Here is a 14,593-nt window from a genome sequence, read left to right on the forward strand (position 1 = left end):
AAAGGTCAATGAAAGCTCCTAGGATGGTCACCTAGAATGGTAGCCCAGACAGGAGAGGAGGGGACAGGGCCAGTCTTCTCTCACCATTATGATGCTGAGTTAGAATATAAGTGGTTAGAAGTCACACAGATATTGCTTTGAGATGTGCAGAATTTGAATTGGGTTTAGATTTTGAACCTAAAACATTAGAAATAAGCATGGTAGCAAAATGATTGTGTTTGCTAAATCAAACCAGAAAACATAATGATAAAGCTGTTTGGAACATATCCAGATGAGATTGATTTATAACCCCACTGTAACATGGGTCCAAAATAGTGAATCGAAAAAGAAATTCAACGAATTCTCATGATTTAATCTTAATTGTTTTATTAAAAATTGTTTTTGGAAAGACATTTATACTTGGTTTGTTTAAAGCTTACTGACATCATTTATATCAATTCATATAGCATTTTAGAAGCCATGGCCCTGTCACATTTTAGGAAAATTTTCTAATAGCCACAAGAAGTACACTCAGTCCCATTTGCAAGCCATGTTTCCAAACTCAATTCTTAACCATAATTAAGAAGAGAGAGTAGGATGACCAGTCAGTCCTCCATAGCAGTTATAATAAACCTCTAAATTCAGAAACCAATATTTGATAAAGACTTTTAAAATATCATACCTGTGGGGTGCCTGGATGGCTCAGTCGGTTAAACGTCTGACTCTTGGTTTCGGCTCAGGTCATCATCTCATGGATCGTGGGTTTGAGCCCTGCATCAGGCTGCATGTTGTCAGTGTGGAGCCTGTTTGAGATTCTCTCTCCCTCTCTCTCTGGCCCTCCCCTACTCGTTCTGTCTGTCTGTCCCTCTCTCAAAATAAATAAATAAACTTAAAAATATATATCATACCTGTGATTCATGAGTTCAAGCCCTGCACTAGGCTCTCTGCTATCAGCACAGAACTTGCTTTGGATCCTCTGTCTCCCTCTCTCTCTGCTCCTCCCCCCACTCACACTCTGTCTCTGTCTCTGTCTCTGTCTCTCTCTCTCTCTCTCTCTCTCTCTCTCTCTCTTTCAAAACTAGATAAACATTAAAAATACATATATCAAACCTGTGAGCTGGTGGATGTCACTTAAGCATCAGAATTCATTAAAGAGTATTAAAATTATAATCCAGGTTTATACAAATACAGATGGATATTTATCTTTGTATTGAGACTTACTCGAGAATAGAAACATCAAGAAAGTTCTAGTCTTTACCAATTAATAAATGAAGAGAAAAGATAATGAGATAACTATACAATCCTTAAAAAAAAAAAACCCACCTTGTTTCTGAGTGCTAGTAACACAGTCTAAGTTTTTATCTCTTCATAAACGCAACATAGGTAATCTCAAAGGGACTAGATATTTATAATTAAGTATATAATATTTAAATTGTCTTGTGGAAAGTATGTGTTTGTGGGTGATTAAAAGATTCAGCATGTGTGGGTTTCATACTTTAGTTCAACAGTAAAATATAAGTGACATTGGTGCTTGAATTCTTATTCAAGTAGCAAAGACAGTCCTCAGACATACATAATTCATCTGCTGAATAGATGATTTCACCTTTCAGTAACTTCACAGGTGTTAACTTTGCCAAACAAAATAGGTAAACCATCTTCCATTCATTTTTTTTCTGATGCAAGTTTTAAGTAAAAATTTTTTACAAAAAATATAAAAATATACATATATAAGTCCATAACGTCCATTTAGAAAATGAATTTGCATCAACTTCTGAGATGTGAGGATTATGTAATGTACATTTTGTCAAAAAATAACTAAATTGGGCTCCTCCTAACTAAATCAGGAGGGAGGGGATTCTAAATCAGGGTTTCATGCAGTACTGAATTACACAAAGAAGATCTGATTGTAGAGCGGTGTTCAAATAAAATGGTCCCAGAAAAGAATGAAGAAAGAAACCTACCCAAACCCATCCGTGATCTGAACAATACAGACATGTGTGACTATGAAACTTGGGCAGCTGCTTGGTAAGGACGTCAGCATCATATATTCATGGCTCATGCTTATGTGTAGCCATGGGGAAGAATAGCCTCAGTTATTGGACTTCGAAGAGTCTACTAGTGGTCGTACCACTGCATAGGCTTTTGACTGGACCAAATAGCTAGTCCCAGGTCAGCGGTGGCCCCTTTTCTAAAGCAGTGCCAGCACTGGTCTGTTTAAGTTATTAATTAATAAATGCATTATGAAGCTGATGGTTAACACTGTTCTTACTTTTGCAGTCAATATTCACCCCATAATTCCCCTTCTTCTGGGAAGAGCCAAAGAAACTAATGAAGATTACTGTCCATAAGTCTATAATTTGAAAACATGATGACATGAGTGGATAGATAGGATAGGGGCTAGATTTTAAATTTGTATACAGGAGGCTTAAGGTAAACAAAATTGATCTGTATATGTGTAGCTCTCTTCCTAAGTGATGAAAGTAGTATTTTAAGAAATAAGTCTGAAAGTAATATGCAGAATGTATTAGGACAGGAAAAAATTGGTGATACAGAGAGCTAAATGTTACACCAAAAATCTAAAAATTAATACTTTTGCATCACCTTAGAATTTTCAAGAGAGTTTGCCACATACCTCATTTGCTCTTTGCAATAATTTGTGGGTGGCTATGAAGGATAATATTATCTACACAGATGAGGAAACAGGAAGCTAGAGTAAATGACTTGCCCAAAGTCATGCAGCTGTGATTGGCACAGCCAGGATTCCCATCTGTCACACCACCTGTCTCCATTTCCATTGCTCCTAACATGATTGTATCCTGGGTGCATGTAGTAGCAGGAATGGAGAGGGACCACGCATAAGGATTTTGAAATTCCAAGTGAAAGAAATTGGCAATTGATTGGGTATAGGTGATAAATAGGAGAGGAAAAGGTGATTTGTAGGTTTCTAAAGCATGAAGACAGTGAGATTAATATCATCAGCTAATGTTAGCAACAAGCTTACTCTGTGCCAGGTCCTGTGTCACACTTTGCTTTATTACCTCAATGAATTCTCACCACTCTTTGGTGGGGGGAGAGGCATGTATTATTCTTGTCCCCATTTTATAAGGGGAATACATGAAACTTGTTCCCATTTTTAGAGGAAGAAAAACAATCAAGATTTTTTCTACAAGACAGGGTAAAGCTCAACTGGACTTATTGGCCTATGATGTCTGTACTTGGGACCTGAGATTCAGGGCGATGGTTTGGTGTTTTTGTGTGTGTGTGTATGTAATTATGCCACTAGTCACGAAATAATCAAGCCGGGCCATTGTTAGTTATGATGTTTGCAAGTCTAGCACTGCGAAACTGTCTAATGCCTCTGAGTACTTTGCCTGTTGTTAAAGTAGGCTGCACTAAGTAGCTGGTTTTGCCTTGACTCTGGACTTTAAAGTGGCCAGCCAGGTAATCCAGGTACAAAGATAAGAATGCTTTCCTCCTTAGTTATTATTTTAAAATTAAAATATAACTAAGTATAATTATCAAGTGACTATTAATAGAAATATTGAATTTATGTAGAATACATTATTTAGACTAAAAGTCTTAAGTACAGTAACCTTACTTCTTAATTGTTATCAGTCACTGTCCAGAGTAAGCCTGGTTTTCCCCTTAGGTTAACCACTTCACACATTTTTACCTTGTCGTGAGCCTCTGTTGGTGCCCAGGGTATGTCTGAGACCCTGGTTGGCCATACCTCCCTCTAATCTTTGAATTGTTCTGTAAACTCATTTAAAACTATTTGACAAAAGAGCCTTCTCAAAGTTCCTGCTTTCAGTCCTTGCTTCCTTTTTCTCTTTCAGTCAGTCAGAGAAAGGAAAAACAATTGTATATATCAAATAAATAGTGTATGAAAAAAATCCCAAACCTTTTCCAAACAGTGGTTTACCAGCTCACTTCTAAAGGCTCCAAACTGTATCTCGTTAGGTATCTACCTGTTAGTTATTCATTCACTTGCCTGAATGTAGCAATATCTTAGCAACCAGAAATTTCATGGAGAAATCTTAACTCTTCCCTAATACCACCTGTTTTTTAGAAGTTGGCCTTCTTTTTTTTTTTTTTAAATATTTTTTTTTCAATGTTTATTTATTTTTGGGACAGAGAGAGACAGAGCATGAATGGGGGAGGGGCAGAGAGAGAGGGAGACACAGAATCGGAAACAGGCTCCAGGCTCTGAGCCATCAGCCCAGAGCCCGACGCGGGGCTCGAACTCCCGGACCGCGAGATCGTGACCTGGAAGTTGGCCTTCTTTTAAAAGACTTGGAGTTATATAAGCAAGAAATGCCAGAATTTAGTTCCTTTAGAAAATAAATTTAAATACATCATAACAATTTTTTACAGGGCTATAAAGAAGTGTCTTCCCAGTGGTCCTTCACTCTGAGGTTGCATTGGAGATTATACTGGTGGGGAAACTCTGTTCACTCCCAGGGCAAAGGGTCATGGCTGTAAGTGTCCTTCTTCCTGATTCGCTCTAGGATTGTGAAGATGTCCAGTCCCAACCTGAACATCGTGACCTTACTTGGGAGTTGTCTGACTTACAGTAGCGTTTACCTCTTCGGGATTCAAGATCGAGATGCTTTAGCGGGAGGCTCAATGGAAACTCTCATTCAGGTGGGTTAAATCTTAAGTTTTTGTTTTGAGAAAAATTTTCAACTTTTGATATCTTTTTAAATCAGCATCTCCTATAGGTGGTGGTTACCTTTATCCTCTGAATGGGTACTCTCAGAGGTGATCATTTGTATTGCTTAGTGAAGTCCACATCTGTCCCGTGCCCTGTGTGGACTGAAGCTTTGCAGAGTAGAATGTAGAGAACAATTAAGATCCCTCTCATGCCTCTTGCTTCTGTCCCTTTTCCCTGTAGATAAGACTATCCATGCTGTGCATTGGGACCTCCCTTGTGTTTGGCCCCATTCTGGGGAAGAGCTGGCGACTCTACAAGGTGTTTACCCAGAGGGTCCCGGACAAGAGAGTGGTGAGTAAGCAGCAAGTAGACACAACTTGATTACAAACAGCAACTTTATTATTGATTATTAGCTAGAGAAGTTTGTGTCAGATTAATGGGTCTGGCTCTTATATGGCAATCTGTAGTTCCTGCTTCTCATTTCAAACCCTGGAGTGGTATGGCCTCCTAAGTCCCCAAGCCTGGAAGGCCATGTGTCAGTGCTCTTGGGAGATAGGTCTTTGAACATAGTTCTGCTTCATATGCACCCCAAGCCATGGTACTGCTGGTACTGTGTGAGCTGGCCAACATCTGGCACCAGTGAGAGGGAGAACGAGATGCCCAGAGAGACTGTTGTTTGGCACAAGTGTGAGCTGAAAATGGAGTGAGGGAGAGTGATTACAGGGAAGCTGTAGTGAGTAAGGAGAGCTTTTTCCTTCACTGGAACCCAGGTGTTCTCCATGCCAAATGCCATTCTCTGCACTAAGAAGGATGGGCTTGGAGCAGTGAGCAAGAAAGAGGACACCCATTCAGCAGATAGAATCCACCCTAGAAGCTATGTGCGAGCCAAATGACCTAGATGTCCCTGACATCAGATGTCATCCTGACAACATTTCCCCATTTTATCAGCTTCCCTGCCCAAACCTCAAAGCCTGATCATCAAACCCTTGAGCTATAGGCCCTACCCAGACCCAGTATATCACTCAGTTGGAGTTTACTTCTCTGCAATGATTTCTTTTTTTTTGCAAACATTATTGAATCATGGTAAATACTTACGAAAAGCTCAGCTGTGAGTAACCATAATATGAAAAAAATTGCCTAAAGGACAAGAAATTCATCTGTCCCTCTAGAACACACATTCCTTTTTATTTAAAAAATTGTTTTATTGAGGCATAATTGACATGCAATGAACTGCATATATTTAAACTATATGATTTGATAAGTTTTGACATATGTATACACTCATGAAATGTTGCATAAAATCTGCAGAAGTTTCCTCATGAATCTTTGATATCTCCCTCTCCTGTCCATCCTTATATCCATTCCTATTCCTGGGCAACTATTGATTTGCTTTTTGTCACTATAGACTAGTTTGCATTTTTCCAAAATTTTATATAAATGGAATAATACAGTATGTACTCTTTTTTTTTTTACCTGTTATAATTATTTTACTTTTACTTGGCATAATTGTTTTAATATTCATACATATTATTGCATGCACCAGTGGTTCTATTTGTGTTATTGCTGAGTAATAGTCCAATGTGTAGACATACAGTTTGTTTATCCATTCATCTGTTGATAGATGTTTGGGGTTTTTTCCAGTTTTGGGCTATTGAAAGTAAATCTGCTATGAACATTGTTGTATAAGTCTTTGTGTAGGCATATGTTTTCATTTTTCTTGCTTAAAAACCTAAGAGTAGAATGGGTGGGTCATATGGTAAGTGTATTTTTAACTTTTCAAAAAATTGACTATTTCCCCAAATGGTTGTACCTATTACATTCCCACCAGCAGTGTATGAGAGTCCTTCATTTCTACATCTTTGCCAACATGTGACTTGGTTGTTCTTTGTAGTCATTCTAATACATGTGAATAGTAGTATCTCATAGTATTTTTAATTTGCATTTCCTTAATGCAATGTTGAGCATCTTTTCACATGGTTATTTGCTATCCATATGTCTTCTTTGGTGAAATATCTGTTCAAATCTTTTACCCATTTTTTAAAAACTTTAGTTGTTTGTTTTCTTATTATTGAGGGGTTTTTTTAATGTTTATTTTTAAGAGAGAGAACGCGGGCACGTGCAAACTGGGGAGGGGCAGGGAGAGAGGGGGACAGAGGATGCGAAGCAGGCTCTGTGCTGACAGTAGAGAGCCCAATGCCGAGGGCTCAAACCCACAAACTGAACCAAGAGATCTATACCTGAGCTGAAGTCAGGTATAAACCGACTGAGCTACCCAGGCATCCTTTTATTATTGAGTTTTGAGAGTTCTTTTTATATTCTGGATACAATTCTGTCAGCAAATACATATGCTTTGCAAAGATTTTCTTCCAATTTTTTGTGTGCTTTTTTTCATTCACTTAAGAGTATCTTTCAAAGAAAAGACATTTCTAATTTTGATGATATCCAGTTTACCAATTTGTTCTTTTATGGATCACATTTTGGTATCAGATCTAAGAAATGTTTGCCTAACCTAAGGCCTCAAAAAGTTTCTCCTGTGTTTACTTCTAGAAGTTTTAGAATTTTAGTTTTTACATTTAGGCATATGATCCATTTTGAGTTAATTTTGGAATATGGTGTGAATATGAATCAAAGTTAATTTCTTTGCATATTAATATGTTTATTCAAATCTAGGTCCTTTGAATTTCCATATGAATTTTTCACTTGGTTTGCCAGTTTCTGCCAATTTCTGCTGGGATTTTGATTGAGATGTATTGAATCTATAGAACAAATTGTGGAGAACTAACTTCTTAACAATGTTGTGTTTTTTAACCCATGAACACAGTATATTTCTTCATTTATTAAGGTCTTTTCTAATTTTTATCAATAATTTTTTATAGTTTTCAGTGAAGGTCTTTCACACCTTCTATAGGATTTACTCCTAAGTATTTTTATGCTATTATATGTGTTATTGTTTTTTATTTCACTTCCTGATTTTTTGTTGCTAATATATAGAAATACAACTGATTTTCATATGCTGATCTTCTTTGCTCCAGCCTTCCTAAGCTATGTATTGCTCCCATTAGCTTTTTTGTAGATCTTTCAGATTTTCAACATAGATGATCATATCATCTATGAATAAAGACAGTTTCTTTCCAATCTTCTGTATGATGGCACTGTCTAGAAATACCAGTACAATGTTCAATAGAAGTGCTGACTGCTAGGGTGCCTGGGTGGCTCAGTCGATTAAGTGTCTGACTCTTGATTTTGGCCCACCTCGGGCTCTGCACTGACAGCCTGGCACCTCCTTGGGATTCTCTGTCTCCCTCTCTCTCTGCCCCTTCCCCACTCATGCTCTTCCTCTCCCTCTCTCTCAAAATAAATAAACATTAAAAAAAAAAAAAAAGAAATGCAGAGCACAGACAACCTTGAATTTTTCTTGACCTTGTGGGGAAAGCATTCAGTATTTCAAAACTAAGTATGTTAGCTATAGATGTATTGTAGATTTCCTTTATCTAGTTGGGGAAGTTCCCTTCTATTCACATTTTTCTGGGTTTTAATAAAGAATTGATGTTGGGTTCTGTCAAATGCTTTTTATGTGTCTATTGATCATATTTTTTTCAAATTGTTTTAGTTAATATGGTGAATTACATGAAATGATTTTAGGATCTCAAACCAATCCTGTATTCCTGAGACAAACTCCACTTGGTCATGATATATAATCCTCTTCTTATATTGTTGTCCTCCTCTTCATAAAATTTTGTTTATAATGTGTGTACTCATGTTCTTTTTTTTTCTTTTTAAAATTTTTTGAAAGTTTATTTATTTTGAGAGAGAGAGAGTAGGGGAGGGCCAGAGAGAAAGAGAGAGAAAATTCCAAGCAGGCTCCAGCCCAATACAGGGCTTGAACTCACAAACTGTGAAACCATGACTGGAGTTGAAACCAAGAGTCCAACACTTAGCCAACTGAGCCACCCAGGCGCCCCTATACTCATGTTCTTAAGGGGTGTTGTTCTGTAGCTTTATTTTTCTTATAAAATATTTTTCTCGCTTTGGTGTAGGGTAATACCAGCCTTATAGTATGAATTAGGAAGTTTACCCTCCTCTTCAGTTTTGGAAGAGTTTGTGCAAAATGCTATAATTGGCATTCACATATATAGTATAAGTGTCTCTCAATAGCATGCTTCCATTTCTCCCTCTCCTGATCTTTGTGTTGTTTTTACTTCTACATATGTTATAAGCCCCACACAATTGTTACTAATTTTGGTTTGAACGGTTATATTTTAAAGATATTTAAATAATTAAAATTAACACATACTTTTCCATGAAGGTCATATTTCCTTATATAGATCCATATTTTCATCTGGTATCATCTTCCTTTTGCTGTAAGAATATTAACATTCTCATGCAGGTGTGCTAATGCTGAATTCTTTCAACTTTTGTTTGTCTGAAAAAGTCTTAATTTCCCCCTTTGTTTCAGAAGGCTGCTTTTGCTAGATATAGAATTATAGGTTGAGGCTTTCTTTTCTTCTTTCAGTATTTTGAAGTTTTCACTCCACTGTCTTCTCACTTGGCCTTGTATCTGATAGGAAATCTGATGCCATCCTTATCTTTGTTCCTCTACACATACTGTGTCTTTTTTGCTGGTTGATTTGAAGATTTGTTTATTATCACTGGTTTTGAGCAGTTTGATGAAGCAACTGGTTTTTATCTTACAAACACCATGAATCATGTAACTGGTTGTACTTCCTTCTTTTCATTGGCTGTCAAAAACTCAGATCCATATTTCTGCCCCAATTCATGAAGGCTGTGTACTCTCCTCACCTGGCCTTTCATCCTAAGTCTCCATATTTTCTCTTTTCCCTGATATTTTTTCAATTTTTCATCTTGTTACAGTACATATACTTTATTAATTTTATTTCTCTAGTTACAAAAGTAACACATCCTCTTTGTAGTAAGTCAAATGATTCATATACATATAAAGAAAATGATAGTAATCTCTCTTCCACCACCCTTATCTTTTAATCGTATCCTCCAGGTTAGTGGTTGTTTACAGTTTTATGTGAAAACTTCCATATCTCTCTATATGCTCATATCAACATATATAGAAATAATAGTATGTTCATTTTATAAGACCCCTTAATCCATTGTGGGAAAGGCAGGATATGGAAAAAATAAACAAATGAAGATGTTTAATGGTGAAGGTGGTGATATGGACATAATACCATAGCGCATCTTTAGTGTGTGTTTCATCTTTAATGGCTGGATAGGAAGCCCCCTGGGAGGGCTGACCCTGGAGCCTTTAGCTCAGAGTACATAGGGTACTCCAGTCCCTGTGTCGTATAGCCAGCAAGCAAAGGAAAATTATGACCTTGACTCTTTTGCAGATAATCAAAGACCTGCAGCTACTGGGGTTGGTGGCAGCCCTGGTGATAGCAGACGTGATCCTGCTTGTGACGTGGGTGCTGACTGATCCCATCCAGTGCCTCCAGATTCTCGGTGTCAGTATGACGGTGAGGGGCCCAATCGCTGGATAATCTAGTTCCTGAGCTGGGAGGACTGGCTTCTGTGGGTACACTGGGGTCATCCTCCCAAGCAGTTAACATTAACAAGCAGTTAAATGACCCAAAAGGAGGGAGAATTAGGATCCGTGGCTGCTGTGAATGCCCTGCCCCTCGTCTGTAGTGTGTGCTGCCTCCCACTGCTCCTGCTCCACATGTCTTCCAATGGCATCTACTGAGATGTTGGCACACTGGAACTGCCTGGCAGTTATCTCTGCTTTCACGTCCACATTATCAGTAGTGAGACTTTAAGCTACAGGAAGTTACCTTCCCCTAATTGTTGAGAAGTAAAGGTAGTATTTTGAGATGGTCTGTGGAGACAGTGAGCCCTCATTCAAATCCCACCTACCAGCCATGTGACCTTGGGAAAGTCATTTAACCTCGCTAAGGCTCTATTTCCTCATAGGCAAAATGGTGATGATATTACTTCCTATTTCATAGGGCTGTGGTGAAGATTAAGTGAAACAATGCAGGTAAAGGGCTCAACTGTGCCTAGTACAGAGTGTTCAGTCAACAGGAAGTATTATATGTCTCCAGCCTCACAAGGGGTGAAGAATACAGTGGACTCTTGACATTGTAGATTTAATATTTACAGTTTCAACTGTTAACAAATAGCAGAAACATGATGTGAAATCCTTTGTAATTTTGCTGATACACTAGTTTGAGTCACTGTGGTAGCAAAGCATTAACTGGGGAGTAAACCCCACCACTACCAAGTATCCACATGTCAGCCAGACTTTATCGTCTTCTCCTTTAACCCATAGTCAACTTGCATTTGGATTCTAATGGAGTCACCTATATGTTAGAGTTTTTACATATTAAGGGGGAAATCATAGAAGTCACACTCCAGGATGTTCACAGAGATCTCCTGTGTGTTCCTGGTAATTGTGGGTTCCCTCAGTCCTGACTCTGTGTCCTTCCTAGGTGACAGGGAGAGACGTGTCCTGCTCTCTGACCAGCACACACTTCTGTGCTTCCCGGTACTCTGATGTCTGGATTGCTCTTGTTTTGGTATGCAAGGTTGGTAACCACATGTCCTTGGGATACACCCTGTCACAAACAAAATACATGTGAAAAGGGAATCACAGGAATTAACAAGGTGATTTCTGCAAAGAATCTTGAACTCCAAGGAGACCTCTGTTGATATAAAATCATGACCCTTATCATTTCTCTACTTTTTATTTGTCTTGGGGTCACTTTTCCAACTCTATTTAGTCTCCCTCATTCAGTTTTTCCCAGATCATATGGAATACAACCACTGTTTCTCCCATTTCTTGGTCTGATTTTGTAATTGATTTAGCAATACCAGTTTTCTCCCCAACTCTCTGCAAGGGAAATTATGAGGAAACATTGTATCCAGCTTTATTTTTTCTCTTGAGTGCCCTCTTGGGTTTTTTTCAAGATTTGAGTCAAGGCATCCTGCTGCCTTCCACTGACCTTTCTCACTCTGACTGGAAGCAGAGCTGGCCCCTAAGACAGATGGCAACATCCGCGGTGTCCTTTAAGTGGTTCCAGCTGCCTCGAAGTGTCCCCAGACTGCCCTCGATTTCCCACATTAGCCTCATTTGTCTCTGTTAGATGGCAAAAGTAGGACGTTACTTCCACAGGTACAGAATACCTACACAGGACACTAAAGGAGGTTCTTAGAACCAACTATCCTAGTAACTGGTTTTCAGCCTGGAGAAACAGAGAATCTGGCTATGAGGGGTGTGGGCAGGCCTATTTCAAAGAACAGGGCAAGCCCTGGGTGGCAAGAGACTGCCTGTTGATTCTCAGGACAGAGAGGCCTGGTTGACTGATTGCTGGCAGAGGAGAAGAAACTTTTAAAGAAATATGTGGTCTTTAAAGGTAAACTTTACTCATTTTACCACTAGGAAAGCATTCAAGTGGTTGCTTCTGAGAAATGGGTCCGGGAATGGGCAGAGTTGGATAGGGAAATGTTGCTTTTTTATTATATGCACATATTACATTGATAGAAATGAGTTTTTTTATTTTTGGTTTTGTTTTGTTTTTGAGAGAGAGAGAGTGGGGGGAAGGGTAGAGAGGAGAGAGAGAATCCCAAACAGGTTCCACCCACACTACCATCTTGGAGTTCTGTGAGGGGCTCCATCCCACCAACTGTGGGATCATGACCTGAGCTGAAATCAAGAGTCATCTCTCAGACTGAGCCACCCAGGTGCCCCTGGTAGAAATGTTTTTAAAAGAGAACACTGGAGGGTGCCTTGGTGGCTCAGTTGGTTGGGCGTCCAACTTAGGCTCAGGTCATGTTTTCACCGTTTGTGGTTTGAGCCCCACGTGGGGCTCTGTGCTGACAGCTCAGAGCCTGGATCCTGCTTCTGATTCTGTGTCTCCCTCTCGCTGGCCCTCCCCCACTCATGCTCTGTCTCACTCTCTCAAAAATAAATAAACATTAAAAAATAAATAAAAGAGAACACTGAGACGTAAACAGTTCTTGATCTCTAGTTTCTTGCTAATAGTTAAGAAAATGAACTTCAGAATACGACTGAACAGGGTTTGAATTCTGACTCAATCCCTTCCTAGCTGACCCTGAACCTCATTTAACCTTTCCAAGCCTGGGTCCCCTCATACATAAAGTGGGGATGATGATAATATCCTCTCAGAACTGTTCAGAGTTTCAAAAGAGTTAGTGCATGATGAGAATGTTCAGCCGGGGCTGAACAGTGGTTTGAGGGTCTGACTTCAGCTCAGGTCATGATCTCACAGGTTTGTGGGTTCAAACCCCTCATCTGGCTCTCTGCTATCAGCACAGAGCCTGTTTCGGGTCCTCTGTCCCCCTCTCTCTCTGCCCCTCCCCTGCTTGCGCACATGTGCACACACACACTCTCTCTCTCTCAAAAATAAATAAAAAACATTTTTAAAAAAGAGTTTTCAACCACTCCTGGCCCATGGGAAGAGCTCAATAAATTATAGATACTATTATTATTAATCTTTCACTGCCCCCTGGACAGTTCTGAAAACACAGTGCCTCTCTCGATTCCTTGAGCCCCATAGAAGAACATGTCCTCCCCACAACAGAAACTCAGCACTTCCCCCACAGCAGCTCACTTTGTGACTCAACTTGATTTATTTTCTCCATTGCCTTTTATATAATCCCATTTCCATTTTATTTCACTGTAATATCTTTCTGAAGGACAAAGAAAGAAAAGGGGGAAATAGTGCTGAGCGTCAGGAAACTGACTGAGCCAGCCCTCCATGGGCTCCCTGGCCAATGAGCAGTTCCTGAGGATGACTTAAATCTTCACATCAAGTTTCAGGACCCCCTACCTGAGCCTGGCAACTACCCCCACCCCACTTCTCAGCAGTGAATGCCAATGACATCCAAGTTTTGGGTATGATTCACTCAAACACAAGTCATGGATGTAGAGAGGCTTTATTCATACCTCATTCCCTTATGGCAAGAGTTTTAATGGAATTAAAACATGTTAATAGATGAGATTTGAACATTTCAAAATCATAGAATTAATTTCATTTAGTTTTGATTAAATTACTAATGATCCAATGTGCTAGATGCCACCTGATGGTATCTGTTACACAAAACCCAGGTCCCACTGGCCTGACTTATGTGTCCTCTGGTCATTGAAGATCTCAGGGTGACCATCTTTGGCCCTCAGGCCCCTTTTGAAACACAGGGCATTAGGGGCACCAGAAGGCATCCCTGCCATTTTGAATCCTTCACTGTGGGCGTAGCCAGTCCTCCAAAAAATTATCCTTAGGGCTGTCCTTGAAGATGGAGTTGGTCAGGTCGTGCGATTGCAGTCACTGGCAGGTACCTTGCTGATACCTGACCTTGCTTTCATTATTAGTTCTCCCTCTGAATATCGATACTTCCCACCCCCATCTCATTCCCCATGGCATCTTCACATTCTGTGTGACAAAACACGGACATTTAAATCTTTCTATCAGACTGCGCTTCTTGAAAGCCAAGACCATGATTTATTCCTCTTTGTAACACCTTTGGCTACCCTGCACCTAACATGATATTTTGCACATAGTCAGGAGAACATATGTTGAATCTATACATTATGTATTGCTGATTAAAGCTTTGATTTCTGTTTAAAATACAGTGCATTCTAGGAGAAACAACCCTTTAACGTGCTGTGAGTAATTTTCTGTGTAGTACAAATGAGAGATCTGAGAGCAGTTTTATTTTCATGGGAAAGAGGAAAGAATAGGGCACTGGGTTCCTGGAGGGGGGAGGGGGCAGGGAATGTCACACAGAGGATGAAGGGTATAGATGAAACCTTTAGTGCCTGTGCCTGCTCCACAGTCTTGCTTAGGTCCCAGCCTGCCTTTGTTCTCTTCTTCCATCTCCCACAAACACCCACTGGCACAGAGCCGCTGCTAGCCTATAGAGATCCTTTGTGTAAATTAGAAAAAGGCATCCCTTCTAGACAGATGCAAT

At 39.5% G+C, this 14,593-nt stretch overlaps 1 protein-coding gene across 1 annotated transcript in view; it reads left to right on the forward strand.

Moving 5' to 3' along the window:
• The window catches only part of GPR156 (G protein-coupled receptor 156), a 69,414-nt gene that overhangs the window by 41,401 nt on the left and 13,420 nt on the right, over positions 1-14,593 (forward strand). Inside the window, exons 3-6 of the mRNA XM_047874104.1 lie at positions 4,488-4,623; positions 4,874-4,984; positions 9,997-10,122; positions 11,095-11,190. Coding sequence (XP_047730060.1) covers positions 4,488-4,623; positions 4,874-4,984; positions 9,997-10,122; positions 11,095-11,190 — 469 coding nt within the window. The remainder of the gene's footprint in view (positions 1-4,487; positions 4,624-4,873; positions 4,985-9,996; positions 10,123-11,094; positions 11,191-14,593) is intronic.

The sequence above is a fragment of the Prionailurus viverrinus genome, chromosome C2, assembly GCF_022837055.1.
Source record: "Prionailurus viverrinus isolate Anna chromosome C2, UM_Priviv_1.0, whole genome shotgun sequence".
Classification (NCBI taxonomy): Eukaryota; Metazoa; Chordata; class Mammalia; order Carnivora; family Felidae; genus Prionailurus; species Prionailurus viverrinus.